The sequence below is a fragment of the Chrysochloris asiatica genome, unplaced genomic scaffold (assembly GCF_000296735.1).
Source record: "Chrysochloris asiatica unplaced genomic scaffold, ChrAsi1.0 scaffold00007, whole genome shotgun sequence".
NCBI classification, from domain to species: domain Eukaryota; kingdom Metazoa; phylum Chordata; class Mammalia; order Afrosoricida; family Chrysochloridae; genus Chrysochloris; species Chrysochloris asiatica.
In genome coordinates this window covers 36915365-36935355 of record NW_006408525.1, presented here as the reverse complement: position 1 = coordinate 36935355, position 19991 = coordinate 36915365, and the positions used below count along the sequence as shown (strand labels likewise).

General features: G+C 39.9%; 1 protein-coding gene across 2 annotated transcripts in view; it reads right to left on the bottom strand.

Moving 5' to 3' along the window:
• HELZ (helicase with zinc finger) overlaps positions 1 to 19991 on the bottom strand; it is a 248474-nt gene that overhangs the window by 78350 nt on the left and 150133 nt on the right. For both annotated transcript variants that reach the window (XM_006833595.1, XM_006833594.1), the window contains exons 22-24: positions 19185 to 19368; positions 17727 to 17955; positions 8504 to 8708 (exon numbers count right to left, since the gene is read on the bottom strand). In XM_006833595.1, coding sequence (XP_006833658.1) covers positions 8504 to 8708; positions 17727 to 17955; positions 19185 to 19368 — 618 coding nt within the window. The remainder of the gene's footprint in view (positions 1 to 8503; positions 8709 to 17726; positions 17956 to 19184; positions 19369 to 19991) is intronic.

The window sequence follows — 19991 nt, the reverse complement described above, 5'->3', positions numbered from 1 at the left end:
CAAAGCCATTTGAACTGCAACGTTGGCAGTTCAAGCTCACCAGCTGCTCCTTGGAAACCCTATACAGGGTCACTATGGGTCGGAACTGACTCAACAGCACTTCACAACAACAACAACAACAAGTGTGACACTGTAGGATAATCACCAGACTGCAAGGTCGGCAGTTCAAACCCACCAGCCATTCCTTGGAAACCCTATTTGGGGTCACTCTGAATCAGAACCACCTCGACAGCACTTAATAACAATAACAACAAGACTCAGACAAGAGAATTCCTGAGATAACTCTCTACAGTCATGCGCCGATCACAGAGCCATGTGTAAACACATTTTGTTTGACATCAATCCATTCGTGTATCAACTAGAACCCTACTAGTAACAATACTTTTTGACTTACCCTGGTATTCACTAGAGCTAAGGACTCAACCAGTATGTTTGGCAATACCGGGACCAGAAAAGTGCCATGTGGTAGGAGCCAGTAGGTCCACATCAAGGAGATGATCCAAATGGCTGGATGATACATTTACATAAGGGTATCGGAGTCCTGGTGTGGAACTGCATGTTAATGCTCTGGACTGCAAAGCTGGCAGTTCAAACTTACCAGTCGCTCCTACAAACCCTATCCAGGGTCACTATGAGCGGGAACTGAGTTGACAGAACTTAACAATTACACTGAGTAAATGGTGTGGTGCTGTAAGATAAGCACTGAACAGCAAAGTCGGTTTGAATGGCAAGGTTGGCAGTTCAAATCTACTAGCCGTTCCATGGAAATCCTATACAGGGTTGCTGAGTCAGAACCAACTAGAAGGCACTTAACAACAACAACAATTGAGTAAATAGGTAAATGATATACATTCTCAACGTATCTTTCTTTCTCACCATTAGTGAAGGGAATTAAAAATATGGTAAGTAGGAAGTCTAGAATCAATCCTACAGTATTAGATCAGAACTGGAAATATTAGTGGAAAATAATTGCTTTCGATTAGGTAGATAAATACACAAACAGATATATATGTATGTAGGCACACAGTGGGTAAAAGATGAGGCTTCCTGCTCTGGTAAACATTTATATTCTCGGCACATGAAAACAGCAGCTTACTCGACCTACAGACTCACTGTGAATTGGAATCATCACAACAGCAGTGGGTTTGGATTGGTTTGGTTTGGTTTGGTTTTTGGACGAGGTATATAAATATTTACCCCCTAGCTCTGTCCTTTAAAAGGGCCTAGAAGCAATGAGCATACCCACTACCTAAATCTTGGGTTTCTCAGTATGATCTTCCACTAAAATGAACCAAGGCTCCTTGAAGAAATAAAGACACGAGGAATGGGAAAGGAAAAGTGTTAAGAGGGATCTGAAGTATTTTGGATTTTTCACATTAAGGATTGACCAAAGAATGCTAGAGACGTGTCAAAAGTAAACAAGGCTGCTGAGGGCATGCCCACTGATCAACTCTCGGGGAACTGGAACATCAAAAGAAGGAAACAATGATAGCACTGGATTCAAATCTATTGAGGAGAATAGCACTGTGTAACTGGAGAAGGGAAAGCTCTACCTTATGGGAGAATTCTAACTAATAAATACAAAAGACATTCTAGAAAAATGACGAGCTGACAACCATCACAGCAACAATCAGTTCACTAACAAATCACTCATGGGTGCCAAAACGAATGGATAATACTTGAAAAATAGGACATTTACAAAATGGTTATTTACTAACCTCTTTACAGCAGGCACCATCTTAGTCAAGCGACAGACTGTAGCATCCCTGAGGAGGGATGAATCAGCTCAGAACCTCCTGACTATGCACTTAGACATGTACAGCATCACCGCTGTGGCATCCCCGCCAAAACGCATAACCTACATTAATCACGGGCTACAGCATACAAAATGTGAATGTACGTTCCACTGTGACATAAACAACATGGATAAATCACGCAAACTTAATTTTCAGTAAAAGAAGTACAAAAGAACACATGCCTATGATTTCATGTTTAAACAGATCAAAATTAGGTAAAAACAATCTGTCAAGTCATGATCTAAGAGAGTGGCCCCCCTGTATGTGTGGAGGGTCGGAAGGAGAAGGAGCTGTGGTTACGACTGGTTCAACGGGGACTTCTGGAGTATTGGCGATGCTCCATTTCTTGGCTTAAGTGTTAGTGACACCGGCAGGTTTATTTTGCAAGGATATAGCAGGCTTTACATCTAGTGAGAAATTACAGCATGAATGTTACACTGCAATTACAAGTTTGTTTTTGAAAATAAAAACATTAGCTCTTTCTGCCACCTTGGAGTTTGTGGAGGTCTGCTGGGAACAGGACTTCAAAATCAGCAGCTATGCCTGGAGGGTTAGGGTCCAAGGCCAGTTTGGTCTCTGGAACCAAAGGGTGGCCACAGTTCTTCTTAAATAGAAAGTGTTTATGCTCAAGATGAAACTGAATTCTATTTAGGCAAGAGATATGCTTATACGCACAAAGCAAAGACCAGCACAGTGACTCCTGGCCAGAGTCTTCTGCGGAAAGGTAATTCACTTCCATAGAAACAGTGGCATACTTCATGCCAAATTCCGAAGCAACCTTCCTGCTAAGGCCATTGGACACAGAATGCGTGTGATGCTACATTCCTCAACGATTTCAACTTATTTTAAAGCATATGATTAAAATTTTATATTTGTTTTAAAAAAATGACATTAGTAAATGAGAATATTAAAGACAGTGGAATTTTTCCACAAACTTTTAAAGTCCCTTCATATACTTACAGACATGCAAAAATATCTAAGACATACTTTCAAAGTAAAAATAAGGTATAAGGACTACGCATAGTATGATGTATATGGTGTTGATGCTCCTGGCAAGCCTGTAGGATTGGTTCCGACACAGTTGGCCTTAAACACAACAGAATGACAGCGCGCTGGGTCCCTGTGCCGTCCTCACAATCACTGGTCAGCTTGAGCCCACTGCTGCAGTGCTAATCCATCTCGAGGTCCTGGGGTGTCTTTTCCAATGACCCTCAACTTTGCCAACCATGTCTTTTTCCACAAACTGCTCCCTCCTGATAACATGTCCAAAGTAAATGAGACCAAGTCTTGCCACCCTCGCTTCTTAGGAGCATTCCCGGCTGTACTTCTTCCAAGACACAGTTGATTGTTCTTCTGGTAGTCCATGGGACTTCCGGTATTCGTCGCACACAACACAACTCAAAGGCATTAATTCTTCTCCTGCCTTCCTTAGTTATTGTCTAGCTTTCACATGCATATGAGGTGGCAGCAGTTCACAACAACATGGATAAGGAGTCCTGGTTGTGGTACTGTGGGATAAAGTACTGGACTCACCCGCCGCTCCCTGGAAGCCCTATACAGGGTCGCTATACGTTGGAACCGACTCAGCAGCACTTAACAACCACAGAAAAAGTAATGAAAGACTAACCAAAAATAATTAAAGTAGCATTTAATAATCAGTGTTGTTGTTATTGTTAAGTGCCATCAAGTCAGTTCCAACCTATAGCGACCCTGTATAGGTTTCCTAGGAGTGGCTAGTGGCTTGAACGGCTGACCTTGCAGTTCAAATGGCTTTGCAGTCTAGTGCATTAACCTACAGCGCCACACCACTGAAGGATAAGCACTGGACTAGTAACCTCAAGGTTACCAGCTAAAACCCACCAGCAGCTCTCAGAAACCCTATACAGGGTTGCTATGTGTTGAAACTGACCCACCAACAACAGTAACAACAATATACATCTTAAAGTACTGAAATGTGTAACCTAAAAATGTGGAAAAAAAGGAGTATTACTGGTCATTAGTAGTATTCCCTTTTTTCACATTTTTAGGTTTACTGATTATTAGTTGTTGTTGTTATGTGCTATGGAGTCAGTTCCGACTCATAACGACCCTGTACAGGGTTTCCGAGGCTGTAAATCTTTACGGGAGCAGAAAGCCTCATCTTTCTCCTGTGGAACAGCTAGTAGTTTCGAATTGCTGACCTTAAGGTTTGCAGCTCAACTCATAACCACTACGCTATCAGAGCTCCTTACTGATTATTAGTAATACTTCCTTTTTTCACATTTTTAGGTTACACATTTCAGCACTTTAAAATGTTATGTTGTTACTGTTGTTGGGTGCTGTTAGGTCAGTTTTAACACATAGCAACACTGTATAGGGTTTCCGAGAGCGGTTCATGGGTTTGAATTGCCAACCTTGAGGTTACTAGTCCAGTGCTTATCCTACAGTGTCACACCAAGACTCTTAAAATGTATGTTGTTGTTGTTAGGTGCCATTTAGTTGATACTGACTCGTAGTGACCCTAAGCACAACAGAACGAAATACTGCCCCATCCTGGGCCAACCTCACAATTGTTGTCACACTTGAGCCCATCGCTGCTGCCACTTTGCCAATCCATCTCATTGGGGGTCTTCCTCTTTTTCTCCGACCCTCCACCTTACCAAACATGATATCCTTCTCCAGTGACTGGTTCCTCCTGACAAATGTCTGAAGTATGAGAGATGAAGTTTGGCCTTCCTGGCCTCCAAGGAGCACTCTGGCTGCACTTCTTCCAATACAGATCTGTTGGTTCTTTTGGCAGCCCATAGTACTTTCAATATTCTCCTCCAACATTATAACTCAAAAGCATCAATTCTTCTATGGTATTCCTTATTCACTTAAAATGTGTACTATGTGTAAACATGCATATTCCTATATGCAGTGAGAACACGACACTTTCATGAGGAAGTAAAAGTTTTCATTCCTGTTCTTAAAAAGTAACTTTAGAAATATGAAGACAAATTGTAGACTCTGCATCGCACATATGCTCACAAGTTTCTTTGTTCTCTCCCTCCAAGAGTAGATATGCTTTCCCCCCCAGGACTTGTGAAATTCTGGGCTTTTAAAAAATGTCTTTTTCTTTCCACTGACTAAACACACACTAAGGGTACACAAGGGCAGGTAAGGTCTAACTCTAAAAAAGTCAGAAAGATAATAACCAAAAAGAATCGTCGATGGCCTATTAACCAGAAGAGATGTTTACAGTGATTGGCACTGATTATGAAAACAGCAGACTTCTGGGAAACAGAAAAGGGACAGAAAAAGCTGGCAGGAGAAAGGAGAAAAAAAATGAAAAGAAGAAAATGGCATAATGGGTGAGGAGAAGAGAGCATAAGCAATTAGAAGTGACAACAGGAGCAGCCAGTGGCAGATATGCTGACAGAGGAAGAAGAGCCAGTGACCTCACCAGTTCTAAGAGGATAACAAACCACTCAGATTTCTTAGCCTCCAAATGTACCACACTACCATGCTAACAGCTTATCAACCAGGGGCAGGTGTGCAGCAGCATGTGGAACAAACAGCGATTTAGTTGAAGAGGGTGGTAGACAGAATGGTCCCACATCGATGCCCATGCTCCAATCTCTAGAACTGTGAAAATATTTTACTCTACAAGGAAAGGGGCTTTGCAAATGTAGGTGAGGGTGTGGGCCTTACTAAGCAACATTATCCTGCATAGGATATGCTGCATAATGTTGCTGTTGTTAAGTGCCATCAAGTTAGTTCTGACCCATAGTGACCCTGTATAGGGTTTCCAAGGAGCAGTTGGTGAGCTTGAACCGCCGACCCTGCAGTTCAAATCGACTTTGCAGTTCACAGCATTAACCCACAGCGCCACACCAGGACTCCATAAACTGGCTAGACCCAGTATAGTCACCTGAGCTTTTAAAAGCAGAGAAAGTTCTCTGGCTGGAGTCAGGGAATGGAGAGATGCACTGGAGGGGGAAGGCAGAGAGATTCCATACAAGGGGAGGATTCCATGCTGTTGCAGATTCTGCGACATAGAAGTCCCATGTGAGGATTGGAGGGCGTCCTCTAGGAGCTAAGGAAGACCCCTGGTTGATAGTTGGCAGGGAGACAGAAACTGCAGTCCTACAAAACCACAAGCAACTGGATTCTGCCAAGAACCTGCCATGAGCCTGGCAGTAGATCCTTCCCAGAGCTTCCAGATAAGAGCACAATCCTTTAACACCCTGATTTTAGCTTTGTGAAACTCAGCAGGGAAACCAGTCAAAACCAACCAGACTTCTGATATATAGAACTGTTATACAATAATCTCTATTGTTTCAAGCTGCTAGGTTTGTACTAAGTCGTTACAGCAGGAATAGGGAAATTTATACAGAAAGTCACCAAGTCTAGGTAATGATGCTGAAACACTGAGCGCATGTCAAACAATATCCATTAGCTGTCTAAGTGTTGTGCTTAGGGCCTATCATCTCAAAGGTAATGGTATACCTGCAAGAGTACTTACATACTGTGTACAGTTCAAACAGCATACCATCCTCTAGTGCATACTGATTTACCATGTAGAGCATTAAGGGTACTTAGTCTACACAAAATACAATCTCTGGTAGTTTGTAAACAAAGCAAATAATATAGCAGTAAGATAAAAAATAACCCCATAAAAATAACTCTAAATGTTTACTAATAAAACTCAGAAGTGTAACTATTTTTGGTAGAATACTAATTAAAGCAAAGTTTTTTAATATAAAAATGTACTTCAGAGCATCTAGTTTTTTGAGGGCTATCTTTTTATTCAATCATTCATTAATTTAAATATTTATTTTTTCATTCATTCACTTTTTCCCCAATTATTCATTCAACAAATGTTTTCTAAGGGTCCTCTACAATGTTCACCCCTGGCACTGAGGCTACTAAGGTGAACACGACCAACAATGTTTTCTCATGACTGGAAAGCGAGACAAAATATTAGCAGCTAGATGTAAGTGGTAACACACAACTAACAAACTAAAATCTGTAAGATAATGTTACAGGCTTTTCAGAGTTCCCTTCTGAACAGTATCTATCTTCTGAATCGTTTTCATAGTGTGTACAAATGAAACGAGCATTTCAGCAAAGTTTCTCGCCATTGCCCACAGAAAGCGCCGGATGATGAAGCAGAATGAGGACAGGCAACGTGTTATCTGCATGCCGTGTCTACCAACACCCATGAAATGTGTCCTTTACTATGAGTGAGGTGATTAGGAGTTAGCATGGACAACTTGCCGCTGGGTCCCCTAGCAATTTTGTATTTTCATTTATGTAAAATGTCTAGACCCCTAAGAATGCCAGATTACTAAAGCATAGCACGTTAGGTCCTTTTTATTATTATTATTAAACGAAGAATATACACCAGTATATTAACGCAGAAAGTAGTTTTCTTCCCAGTGAAATACCTATTTAGCAATAAATAAGTACATATAAATATAAATAAAAAATATTAAACCTTTAGTTATATCATATACTTCAGAGTTTACATGTTAAAAAGATGAAGCCTTAAACATCACCACACTGATGATTATAAATACACACAAAAAGCTAGAACAAATATTCAACATGCCATTCTCATAACTTTCTTTTCTAAATAAGTGTTCTAGATAAGTGTTCCTTTTTTCAGGCACTCTAGCAAATATGCCGGCTGTCTCTGTCCAGAAAAAGAATGGTCCAAAAGTAGATATGGACTTGATCCCCCTCCTTCGCACCTCTTACAACAAATATAGGTCAATATCAATTAAAACCATCTTTAAGAACTCGCCAAATCTTCTCACTATGTCAAATACCACTTGAAATGAATGGGTCACTGTAGACCCATTATAGTTAGAATCATTTTCTGTATACAGACAGATATGGTTACTATAACATAATTCTCTACAAACAGGAAGCTGCAAGTATATGCTTTAATGAGTGTGATACTCTTTAAAACTGTTGTGCTCTACTCACATTTTACCAAAACCAGAGGACTAGAAAGTTATAATATATGAAGTACACCAGAATAATTCAGGTATTTAAAAACTTTTTGAGGGTGATTAGTATATCAAACGCCATTTGAACTGCAAGGTCGGTGGTTCAAGCTCACCAGCTGCTCCTTGGAAACCCTATACAGGGTCATTATGGGTCAGAACTGACTCAATGTACTTAACTACAACAACGACAAAAGTACATTAAACATGAGTGTGAACTGCAGGATAAACACGGTCTGTTTGAACCGCAAGGTCAGTAGTTCAAACCCATCAGTCACTCCTCGGAAACCCTATACAGGGTGGCTAGTTGGAACTAACTCAATGGCACTTAACAACATCAAAAACAAACACTATGTAGGAGCCCTGGTGATACAATGGTTAAGCTCTCTGCTTCTAACTGAAAGGGGTGGCTGGTTCAAATCCCCAAGCTGCTCCATGAGAAAGAATGTGATCATCTGCTTCTGTAGGGACTACGGCCTCGGAAACCATGTGCAGCACTTGCACTCTGCTCTTCAGGGTTGCTATGGTTTCAAACAGACTCAACAGCAATGGGTTTGGTTTGGGGTTGAAACACTGTGATCTCACATACATGTCCAAATCTAAACAAGTTCCTTGAAGAAACTGTGTTTTCTACCAAACATAAACTTCAAGTCCTTCACAGCCCAGCAAATGCTTGACACTTGTGCCCTTTCTCCCCCTGTGGCCCTCTCAGTGACATGACAGGAGTGTTACCTTGGGTGGTGACTGCTGCTGTTTGCTGCCATTTCCTGAATGCTGTAGTCGTAGAGCCCGAGGAATAAATTCAGGTGCCAGTGGGTTCAGCACATACGTCTTCTTGAGTTCCAAAGCCTCTAACTGAGCCTTGATCTGCTCAAAAGTGATTCCATGCAGGCTATTATTTTCATGACATAGGGCAATAAACCGCTCCCAAAATTTCCTATAGAAAAAAATGGAAAAGATTGCTTACAACTTCAGTTCATGAGATTACAGAAATGAACATCGGCATCTATAGATAATTTTGAATTTCCTACCCACCGCTTCCCTACCTCAAATTTTTAAATCCAACATTCACTTCGGTGTGATTTAGGTATGTATAATCATTCTATCAAATCACAAGATCTCAGATGTTTGATTCTGTAATGACAGTCATGCCTGGTGTTGTGCTGTTGTTGTTGTTAAGTGCCGTTGAGTCGATTCTGATCCATAAAAACCCTGTATAGGGTTTCCTAGGAGCAACTGGTGATCTTGAACCACCGATCTTGCAGTTCAAATGACTTTGCAGTCTGTCGCATTAGCCCACAGCACCACACCAGGACTCCAAACTCATAGTGACCCTGTACAAGGTTTCTGAGGCTGTAACTCTTTACGCAAGCAGAAAGCCTCATCTTTCTCCCATGGAACAGCTGGTAATTTCGAACTGCTGACCTTGAGGTTAGTAGTCCGATTTGTAACCACTATGCTACCAGAGCTCCTTATTGTGGTAGTACACAATAAGTCTCTCAAGTAATTCTGGCTAACCAGTGTAAGTTAACATGGTCAATGTTCGTGCTAGTTCAGAATCATGTTTCATGTTACCCATATAAACAAGGATTTGTACTAATGATAACTCATTTTACAGAAGTTATCTGCCTCTAGGGATACTCTTGTATGTACATCTTTTAAAATTAACTGAATTATGGGGCCAAAGTAACCTGCAAATAAACCCAAGTGAAACGGTTCTTGGATGACTAAGAAATGCCAAATTGACACAAGTTTGAGCCACGAGGCAGGTAATGCTCAAGAAGATCATAGAGAAATAACCAGCTGTTGTCTCTTAGGAGCAGATGCTTGTCACAAATGATGACTTGCAGCATTAATTGAGTTCAAAGAGTTAAATGAGTTGTGAAAAATACAGGAAATTAAAAGGCTGATTTTAACGTTATTTGTTTCTGATCAAGTGAATAAATATTCAGGGAGACAAACAACATTCAAAGCTTATTAATACAACTGCATACTGTTCTCCTAAGGGTTTGAAAATAGATCTGCAAGTATTAAAATATTAAATATATATGACAAAAGACAACACAGAGTAAGTTTTAAATTTTAAATGACTATTAGAAATATGCATACCTATGTTTAATATGAGGTTCAAATAATGTGCTACTATGCTATAAAAGATATGTGATATGGTTTCTTCCCAAGTTGGTACCCTTATGTCCAGATGGACAGCGGTAATCAAGACGGCTTCAAGACGCATAAATGCAAAGGTTTATATTATCAAAGTTAGTATATGAATGGGAATTGGGTTATTAGTATAGTCATAAAACTTGCAGATTTCCAATTATGTTTTTCTCTTATATCTGTCTTCCACCACATTTTACAAAATTTTAAAGATGAATTTAAGAAATGGCCCAAGAAAATGTTGAATCCTACATGTAAGCAACAGGAAAAATAAAAATACTATAAAATAGTCAGTATGTATTTCTGACCACAAGACATGCAGGCATGCAATCATAGAAATTGTATATTGCCGACCAATGCAGTGAAAATCTGTCCTTTACTTTTACAGTCAACAACACCTCTGAAGGAATCAAGTTTCTTCTCATAGTCTGATACCTGAGATGACTCTTTAGTATAGCACTTAGGATCTAAACTCCACACACTTTCCCACCCTTGTGATAAAAACAGCCACAGTATCCAACTATATAAATACTTACAGACATAATTATACAGGATACATTATTTCTTACAGGATACATTCAAAAGGTGGCGCTGTAGGCTAATGCTTCAGATGGCAAAGTCATTTGAACTGCAAGGTCAGTGGTTCAAGCTCACTAGCTGCTCCTTGGAAACCCTATACAGGGTCGCTATGGGTCAGAACTGACTTGATAGCACTTAACAACAACATACTCAAAATGAAGCTTTTTCATCGAATAGATTTAATATCAGTTTGAGTGCTGTTGGTTATTTGTGCTGAACTTTAAAACAAACCAAAACAAAGCAATAAGGAGAGACCGGATTGGCTTTTACTATTTCTCAAGTCTTAATACTACTTCTTCACAACCTATCTGTACTCACAGCTGACAGAGATACGTCACTAAAACAAACCAAAACAAAGCAATAAGGAGAGAACGGATTGGCTTTTACTATTTCTCAAGTCTTAATACTACTTCTTCACAACCAGCTGACAGAGATACGTCACTAAACAAACCAAAACAAAGCAATAAGGAGAGAACGGATTGGCTTTTACTATTTCTCAAGTCTTAATACTACTTCTTCACAACCTATCTGTACTCACAGCTGACAGAGATACGTCACTAAAACATGCTCTCTTGTTGGCCATCTTTTTAAACTCCATACCCTGCTGCTCCTCTACTTCCCCCTCCTGACCTGGGCTGCAGCAAACAGGACTTGAAGGAACACTCGGTTCACACAACTCCTTCACACAACCTCATACTTCACAAGAAGCTGAAAACAGCTCAAGGATAGTCTTGCTCTACAAGATCCCAGATATCTCCAAGGAACAGACTTCAAGCCAAAGGACCCCATCTAACACTTTTGTTGTTGTCAAGTGCAATCAAGTAAATTCCGACTCATAGCAACCCTGTGAGGATTTCTTTGTGGGAGCGGAAAACCATGTGTTTGTCTCACAGAGGGGCCACAGAGTCACTGCGCTCCCCCACTCCCAATCTACACTTGTTGTGGTCAGGTGCCATCAAGTCGGAACCGACTCATAGCGACCCCATGCACAGCAGAATGAAACAATGTCCAATCCTGGGCCAACCTCACTACCGCCGCCACACTTGACGCCATCAATGATGCCACCTGGGCAATCCATCTCATTAGGGTTCTTCCCCTTTTTCTCTGACCCTCCACCTTACCCAGCATGACATCCTTCTCCAGCAACCGTTCCCTCCGGACAATATGTCCAAAGTATGAGAGATGAAGCTTAGCCATCTTGGCCTCCAAGGAGCACTCTGGCTGCACTTCTTCCAAAACAGATCTATTGGTTCTTTTGGCAGTCCATGGCATTTTCAGTATTCTCCTCCAATACCACAACTCAAAGGCATCAATTCTTCTATGATCTTCCTTATTCACTGTCCAGCTTTCGCATCCATATGAGGCTATTGAAAATACCATGGCTTGGGTCAGGCGCACCTTAGTCCTCAAGCTGACGTCTCTGCTCTTCAATACTTTAAAAAGTTCCTGTGCAGCAGATTTGCCCAATGCAAATCTGATCTCTTGACCGCTGCTTCCGCAAGTGTTGATAGTTGATCCAAGAAGAATGAAGGGCTCTGGTAGCGTAGTGGTTACGAATCAGGCTGTGAACCGCAAGGTCAGCAGTTTGAAACTACCAGCTGTTCCACGGGAGAAAGATGAGGCTTTCTGCCCCCGTAAAGATTTACAGCCTCGGAAACCCTGTACGGGGTCTCTATGAGTCATAACCAACTCCATGGCACATAACAACAATCTACACTAAACATAGTAAATTAATCAAGTTGAACTCGTTCCAAAACAAATCTGACATTGACATTTGAAATCTGACTTACCTTTTGACTGTACTATTGCTATGGGAATGGGCTCCTGGTGTGGCGCTGTAGGACCACCATTGAACTGCAAACCCAAGATCAGCAATTCAAACCTACCAGTTGCTCCTCAGAAACCCTATACAGGGTCCCTGTGCATTAGAACTGACTTGATGGCACTTAACAACAACACTGCTATAGCAAATTGGTCAAAGACCATTGAATCCAGAACCAGACAGCTGGGGTATAAGGCCTATCTCTGTCCTGCAGCTGATGTGTAACTCTGGGAAAATTCCTCTCTCTCCTCTCTCTCCCTCTCTCTCCCTCTCTCTCCCTCTCTCTCCCTCTCTCTCTCTCGACCTTTACTACCTCATGTGTAAAATGGGACAAGCATTATTACTACTAATATACTTTACTACTGAAGTGACTTTGATTTCTTACTTCTAAACTCGCCAAGTATGGTTTATTATGATTTTTTTCATTCAAAACCTCTTCTTTTTTAATAGAAAAATCTTCCTTTCGTATTTTAGTGAAGACTCTTTCAAAGTCCATTCACACTGCCCTAACTCCCTGATACCTTCACTGGAGCCCTGTGTGTAGCTCTATGAGACATTTCTGAACACATATAATTGGAAGATCACTTGAGTTTTAACTACATCCAGAACAAAGATAAGAATTTACCACCAAAGTCATTTAAAGGCTTCACCAATTCTCAGTCCCTTCCTCAAAATGTCAGTGTTATTAGATTAACAATGTTTTCTAGTAGTAGTGTTGGTCAGAGGTATTTCAAAGGATACAACCAGGAGTCCTGGTGTGGCACTGTAAGGTAAATAAGCACTAGATTGCTAATTGCAAGGTTGGTAGTTCAAACCCACCAGTTGCTCCTTGCAAACCCTGTAACAGGGTTGCTATGAGTCAGGACCAACTTGCTTAACAATAACCATCACCTTCCTTTAATCGCCGTAAGAAAGGCAACATTTGCTTTTGTTTTTAAGTGAATCTCACTTTTAGGATCACTGATAAAACACTGAAAAGTCAAGTTGATATTCTCAGACCATAGGAGTGTGTGTGTGCATGTGTGTACATACACATATACACACACCTCTAGACACAGATCAAATATGTTTATATCTCACTGAGTTACAGGGAAGGTCCATTATCTCCAATCCAATGCTGGGCAACATATAACTGCCCTCTTCCCCTCTCCCCATTCTAGGCAGATTGACTCATGTGCATTCATACCTCCTGGGAAAAGCAAGATAGCCCTGAAAGAAGAGCACATGTATTGAAGTCAATCTGACATCTATTCGAGTGAACCACTTACTAGCTATGAGACTCTGGAGAGTAATTTCACCTTTCGGTACCAGCCTGCCCATTTAAAACGCAAATAAATGCCCACACCACAGAGTTGTTGGGATGACCGAGCGAGGCAATGTGTTTCAGGCACTTAAGCCAGCTCTAGGCACGGAAAATGCTGTCAGTCCTCTATTAATATTTGTTGGTTAGGTTAATAGAAATTTTCTATTTAAAAGTACTTTAAAACAAAAAAGAACATATAACTGACTGACTTCTAATCTGGGATAATATGCATAGGACTTAATATTATGGTTGGAAATACAATATTAGTGTTTTGTAAAGAACAAATGAGGGGAAACAAATCTAAATGAATTCAAACCACCAAGAATTTACTCCTCCAGTTTTATAGTGCCTAAGAATCACATTAAATCCCCTGGGATTTCTTGTATTTTAAGTTGCATTTCTATTGAAATTAGTAAAAGTAATGTTTAAATATCCATGTGCTCCAATTACCAACTCAGGGATTTGGAGCCAAGTTAAAGTGTCCTATTAACATGGATAATGAAATTTCCACTTCACTATAAGACAAATGAATCTCCTACTCCCTCCCCCCACCCATGTGTTATGGATTGAACAGGTGCTATAGGTTAAGCACTGGACTACAAACCACAAGATTAGTGGTTTAAACCCACCAGCCACTCTGTAGAAACCCTATACAAGGTCACTGTGAGTCAAAACCGACTCAAAGGCACTTAACAACAATATTGTGTTATGGACTGAACTGTGTCCCCAAATGTTGTTGTCGTTAAATGATGCCAAGTTGATTCCAACTCATAGCAACAATGCATACGGTCTCCAAGGAGAAGACTGGTGGGTGTGAACTGCCAACCTTGCAGTTAGCAGTCCAGTGCTTACCCTATAGCACCACACCAGTCCTACAGTGCCACACAGAAACGCCTCCAACCCAAATGTTGTTGTCGTCGTTGTTGCTATGAGCTAGCGAGTCAGTTCCAACTTACAGCGAAACTGTATAGGGTTTCCAAGTAGCAAGTGGTGAGTTTGAACCACCGACTGTGAGGTTCATCAAACTGATTTTTCAGTCTGGTGTTTACCCAACAGCACCACATCAGGACTCCAACCTAAACATATCCCTGTCCCATTTGGAATGGCAAGGTACATAACAATAACAAACCTTTGTTAAGCTAATGAGAAAGGATTAGTGTAGGATGTATCGTGAGTTGATCTCTTCTGAGACATACTAAAAGATTATATGCAAGCTAGGAGTCCTGGTGTGACACTACAGGATAAGCACTGGACTTGTAACTGCAGGTCGGCAGTCCAAACTCACCAACCGCTCTTTAGAAACCCTATAGAGGAACTGACTTGAAGACACTTTACAACAACAAAAGCAAATTAGCAAGCAGAGACCAGAGAATAGACATGTCAAGCTCTGAAGAGACAAGGACCTTCCTCCAGAGACAGCAGAGACAAAGACTTCCTATAGAACCGGCAACCAGAGAGCTAATGGTAATCACCTAAATTCCAAGAAACTAAAGCTATGCTTGTTAAAGCCAGTCATGTGCGGTATTTCTGTTACAGTAGTACCAGAGAATTTAGGCACTATGCACTATATTTCCCTCCCTAAAAATATGTGGCTTAGTTTATGAAGTAAATGGCCATCTCTGACATACCCCAGCTGAATATGAAGGAAAAACCACCAGTAAAGCTGGCTTGAGGTTAAAAATTAGCTCAGATGATTCTGACAGCCTGAGTTTAGGGAAAATAGCCGAGTATTTGCTCAAAGAAAGCAGGGGTTCATGTCAGAGGATGCTGATTGAATAATGTGACTAATAAGAAAAGGGGAATGGCCTTGAAAAGTCAGTGATTCAAACCCACCAACTCCTCAGAAACCCTATACAGGGTTGCTATGAGTTGGAACCGATTCGATGGCATTTAACAACATGATATTTCTACATATTAAATTCTACTCAAACTATGTATGTTCTCTCAGTTAACAAGCAATAAATATAAACAAAACTGGTATAATACCACAGCAGTATTCTAAGCAAAAACATTTTCAATAACTAGCAAAACAACCAAAGCAAAATTTTTAGGAGGAAAGTCAAATTAGTAGGTTTCTTAACATACTAAGTTCTATTCATTTGTGATCTAGAACTAATTCAAGAGGGCTTCAAAAGGTTCATGGGAAAAAAAGAAAAAAAAAAAAAGGTTCATGGAAAATTCTATTCTCTTTTCATTCCAGTTTCCACAAACTTTCTGAATCTCCCTTCTATATTCTCCAATTAAAAAAAAAAAAAAATTTTTTTTTTTTTTGGGGGGAGGTCATTAATGACTGGAAATGAATGGCAGTCTATCTTAAATAAATAAAATTAATGGCATCTTATAACAGAATTGTTTATCTATAGAAAAGTCAGACATGTGCCTTCAAGTTTTGTTGCTGTTTTAAATAAAGGGTTATTTCATAATGCAACCATAAACTTAAACTCTTGATTCATTTGTTAGTGATTTTACCTTATAAACAATATTAACTTCCTTTTGGGGGTCTTAAATGCTAATAGTCCTGGTGTGGCGCTGTGGGCTAATATGCTGGACTGGGAAGTCATTTGGATCACAAAGTCAGCGGTTCAAGCTCACCAGCCACTCCTTGGAAACCATATACAGGGTTGCTAGGGGTTGGAACCAACTTGACAGCATTTAACAACAACAACAAATGTTAATACATGCAGCTTCAAGGTCTCATATAGTCTCCCTTCCAACAAAATCATTTTTCTCCTGACACATGAAATCAGCCAACAAAATGCTGCCAGGTCTGTTTTGCAACAGAGAACTTAGTTTAAAGAGGGTCTTTTCCTAACAGCCCTGTCTACCTTCATTCTAACATATCAAAAAGAAATAATTACCCAAGGCATATTCAGGACTGTCTACAATGCTTTCTACTGACTCTGAAGTCACTTTGACAGGTATTAAAAAGAACACTTAATAAAATTTTCAGTAATCCCTAGTGTGTTCCTCTCTTTTCCATAAAAGTCTGATCATTATCATTTCTGCTGCACTGTATGTGCATGTAAAGTTCTCATACTTTTTCAAAACTCCAAAAACCAAGTCTTATAATAACAACTTCCTAAGGTTAAGATTTTATTTATATCACAATTATATGATGAGAAATGTTCAGTTTAAGTTGATATCCCGACCACATTTCACTAAGAATAGTTCCTTAGGACTAAAATCTGTTGAATACGAACATTTCTATTCATAGAAAAGTAACACCCTCTTCTAACCCCCATGATTTTAAGATACTACAGATTAATCAAATTAATCCTACAGATTAATGAAATATACAGGAGATTTGAGAAATGTCTACTGGAAGAAATTCATCAAAAATTGAAACCAAAATAACAGGGGCATGAAAGCAAACAAATACCTACACAAAATCTAGTCTTCAGGAAAGACCTGTAGACACACAAGAGCAAGCGTGGGGTCCTTGTACTTAGCTGTTCTCTTCTTCACGTACACTTTGCCTAAGATACAGCCAGAGCTCACTCCCTCACTGCCAACACCAACTGCTCAGTGAGGCCCAGCCTGATAACACTATTCAAAACTATAGACCAGAAACTTCACCCAATTCACAATATTAAAAAAAAAAAAAAAACCTACAAACCAGTCAGTCCACTGTACCCTTATCACTTCAAGCCCTCTTACTGTGCTCTACCTCTTTTCCTTTGGACTTGCCTCCCACAATGCAGTGTTTCCTTACTGTGATGATTGTCAGTCTCTCTCCTTACTTTATCACCCCTCCCCCCACAACACAAAGAAATGTAAGCCCCACAAGGGCACAGATTTTTGTCTACATTGTTCACTGATACATCCTCAGGGTATATAGTAGGCTTAGTACATAGTAGGCAATAAGGAATATTTGGGGAATGACAAATGAATGGATATATGAATAAATGAATTAATACACAATCATGTATATAATGAAACAGACCCAAAGCCATATACTTTTGTGTTCCCATTGAAAACTGAGCAAAACTAACCCTGATTTTAATCAACCAAGAGGTCACACAGATAAATGTACACATAGGGATGTAAATTAATTTTCCCCTTTAGTATCTCAGTAAGTAACATATAATTACCTGCATCTTCCAATAGAGCACAAAGCAATGGGATCTCCCACTACAGCAACCAGGGACTGTGCTCTTGTAATGGCAGTGTTGAGAAGCTTGTAGTTAGATAAAAAACCATAGTCTAAGTCCTCCGTGGAATCTTCCAGCAGGTGCTCTTTCTTTTTAATTGGTGTTTGTTTATGTTTACAAGTATGCCTTGTACGTACAGTACTAAGAAACAAAACTCTGAATTGCTTTCCTATTAAAAAAAAAAAAAAAAGGAGAGGGGGTGAAGGGGAAGACATAAGATGGTCATTTTGAAGCATTTTTTAAAATGTTATTGCCAGAACCAATCTTAGAGATCAGCTAGTAAACAGTCTGACCCAGTGCAAAGTCCTTTTCCTTGAAGCAAGCTCATCTAGCCTCTGGCTATCCAGGGCAGACACAGCAGAATCCAAAGGAAAACATTATGGAGTCTAGTTTGTACATTTTTTTCCTGTGTTCTTTCTGATAGTTAACACATGTATCCCCTTATTCTATGACAAGTTTCCAAATATTTGAAAAAGTTATAATACCTTTCTCTTTTCTAGGCCAAACAACCATAGTTGTTTTATTCACTACCAGCTGCCAAAAGGCAGTGTCTAACCCTGAACTACCTGAGGTCTTGTTTGGGTGCTACCTAAGATGCACTACCCAGGTTCTGTGTGCTCTGAACACTGCATGGTAGAGGGAAGCTGTTCTTTTCCCCATGATCAGGGCATTGCATTGGGCTTCTTTTTTAGCGTTCACAATAAGAGTGTTGTTTCATATATTTAAAATCACAGATTTTACAATAATTAATTAATTATGTAAGGAGTCTTGGTGTGGCACTGTAGGATAAGCACTGGACTGCTAACCACAAAGTTGGCAGCTCAAAGCCACCAGCCGCTCCTTGGAAACCCTATACAGAGTTGCTATGAGTCAGAACTGACTTGATGGCACTTAACAACATCAATTAGAAGAAGACAATTTAAAAGAGTTGCTGGTAACTATTGATTCAGGGAGGTCTGACTTGGGCTCTACAGCAACTAGATAGATTAGAAATCACAAGTTGTGCCTTTAAAAATGCATTTGAACTGAATTTGCAAGGCAGTGAAAGTTTAGTTTAAAAACATCTTTATGAACAAATTCGCCCTGAGAAACAACAACAGTGTATGTCGCATGCTTCTGTGATGGTAGCTCCGGCATATAGACGTTGTGTGGTAGCTAGACCACCACAGGCATGGAAAAGCCCATTTGTTTATGTTTCTTTCATTTGGATATAAAAATATATTAACATAGAAATGAGCTTGATCTTTAATTGCAAAATTTGTCATCAAAACATTTGGTATGAAATGAATACCTAATTTCTGGTCCAGAAAAAATAGATTCTGATAATTAAAAATCAGATTTAAACACATTATACGATTTAAGCATTTAAATGACTTAATTCGTTTCAATTAAACTTACCTTGAACATTTAACACTCTTTCTACATTGACATCAGATAATCTCTTTTTTCGAAGCTCAGCACGTATCCGGAACACCTGGTCAGCATATGGAGTCACCACACCAATACTGCCATCATCTAATTTTCCCCATGCCACTGGCCACTTTCTTCTTAGCTCTTCTACTCGTTCCACCACTTCAAATACCTTTACACAAACACACACATTATAAAGTTACTGCCAGATTTTGAAGGAAAGAAATGTACGCATACTGGATCCCATCGTAGTGAACGTCATTTTAAAAACTATGAAGGGGGTTCAAAAAGTTCATGAAAAAATCCTGTTATCTCTCAATTCCATTTTGCCATTTACGATTTAATGTATTAGCCCCCTTGTATATCAACAATGCAAAAAAAGTAGTGCCACAATTTACACAACTGAACTTTGGGGGCCCATTTATTTGATTATGGTAAAGTCTTTTAGGGTCATTTGGTCCACTTTAATTCAATAAATTGATCAAGTAGTTTCAAAGTTCTGCACAGAGGGGAATATATATATCTATATGTTAGGTGCCATCGAGTGGGTACCGACCCATAGTGACCTTATGCAGAGCAGAACAAAACACTGCCCGATCTTGGGCCAACCTCACTACTGTTGACACACTTGATTCCATCGATGCTGTCATTTGGCCAATCCATCTCACTGAGCGTCTTCTTCTTTTTCTCTAACCCTCCACCTTATCAAACATGATATCCTTCACCAAGCAACTGGTCCCTCCTGACAATATGTACAAAGTATGACAGACGAAGTTAGGACATCTTGGCCTCCAA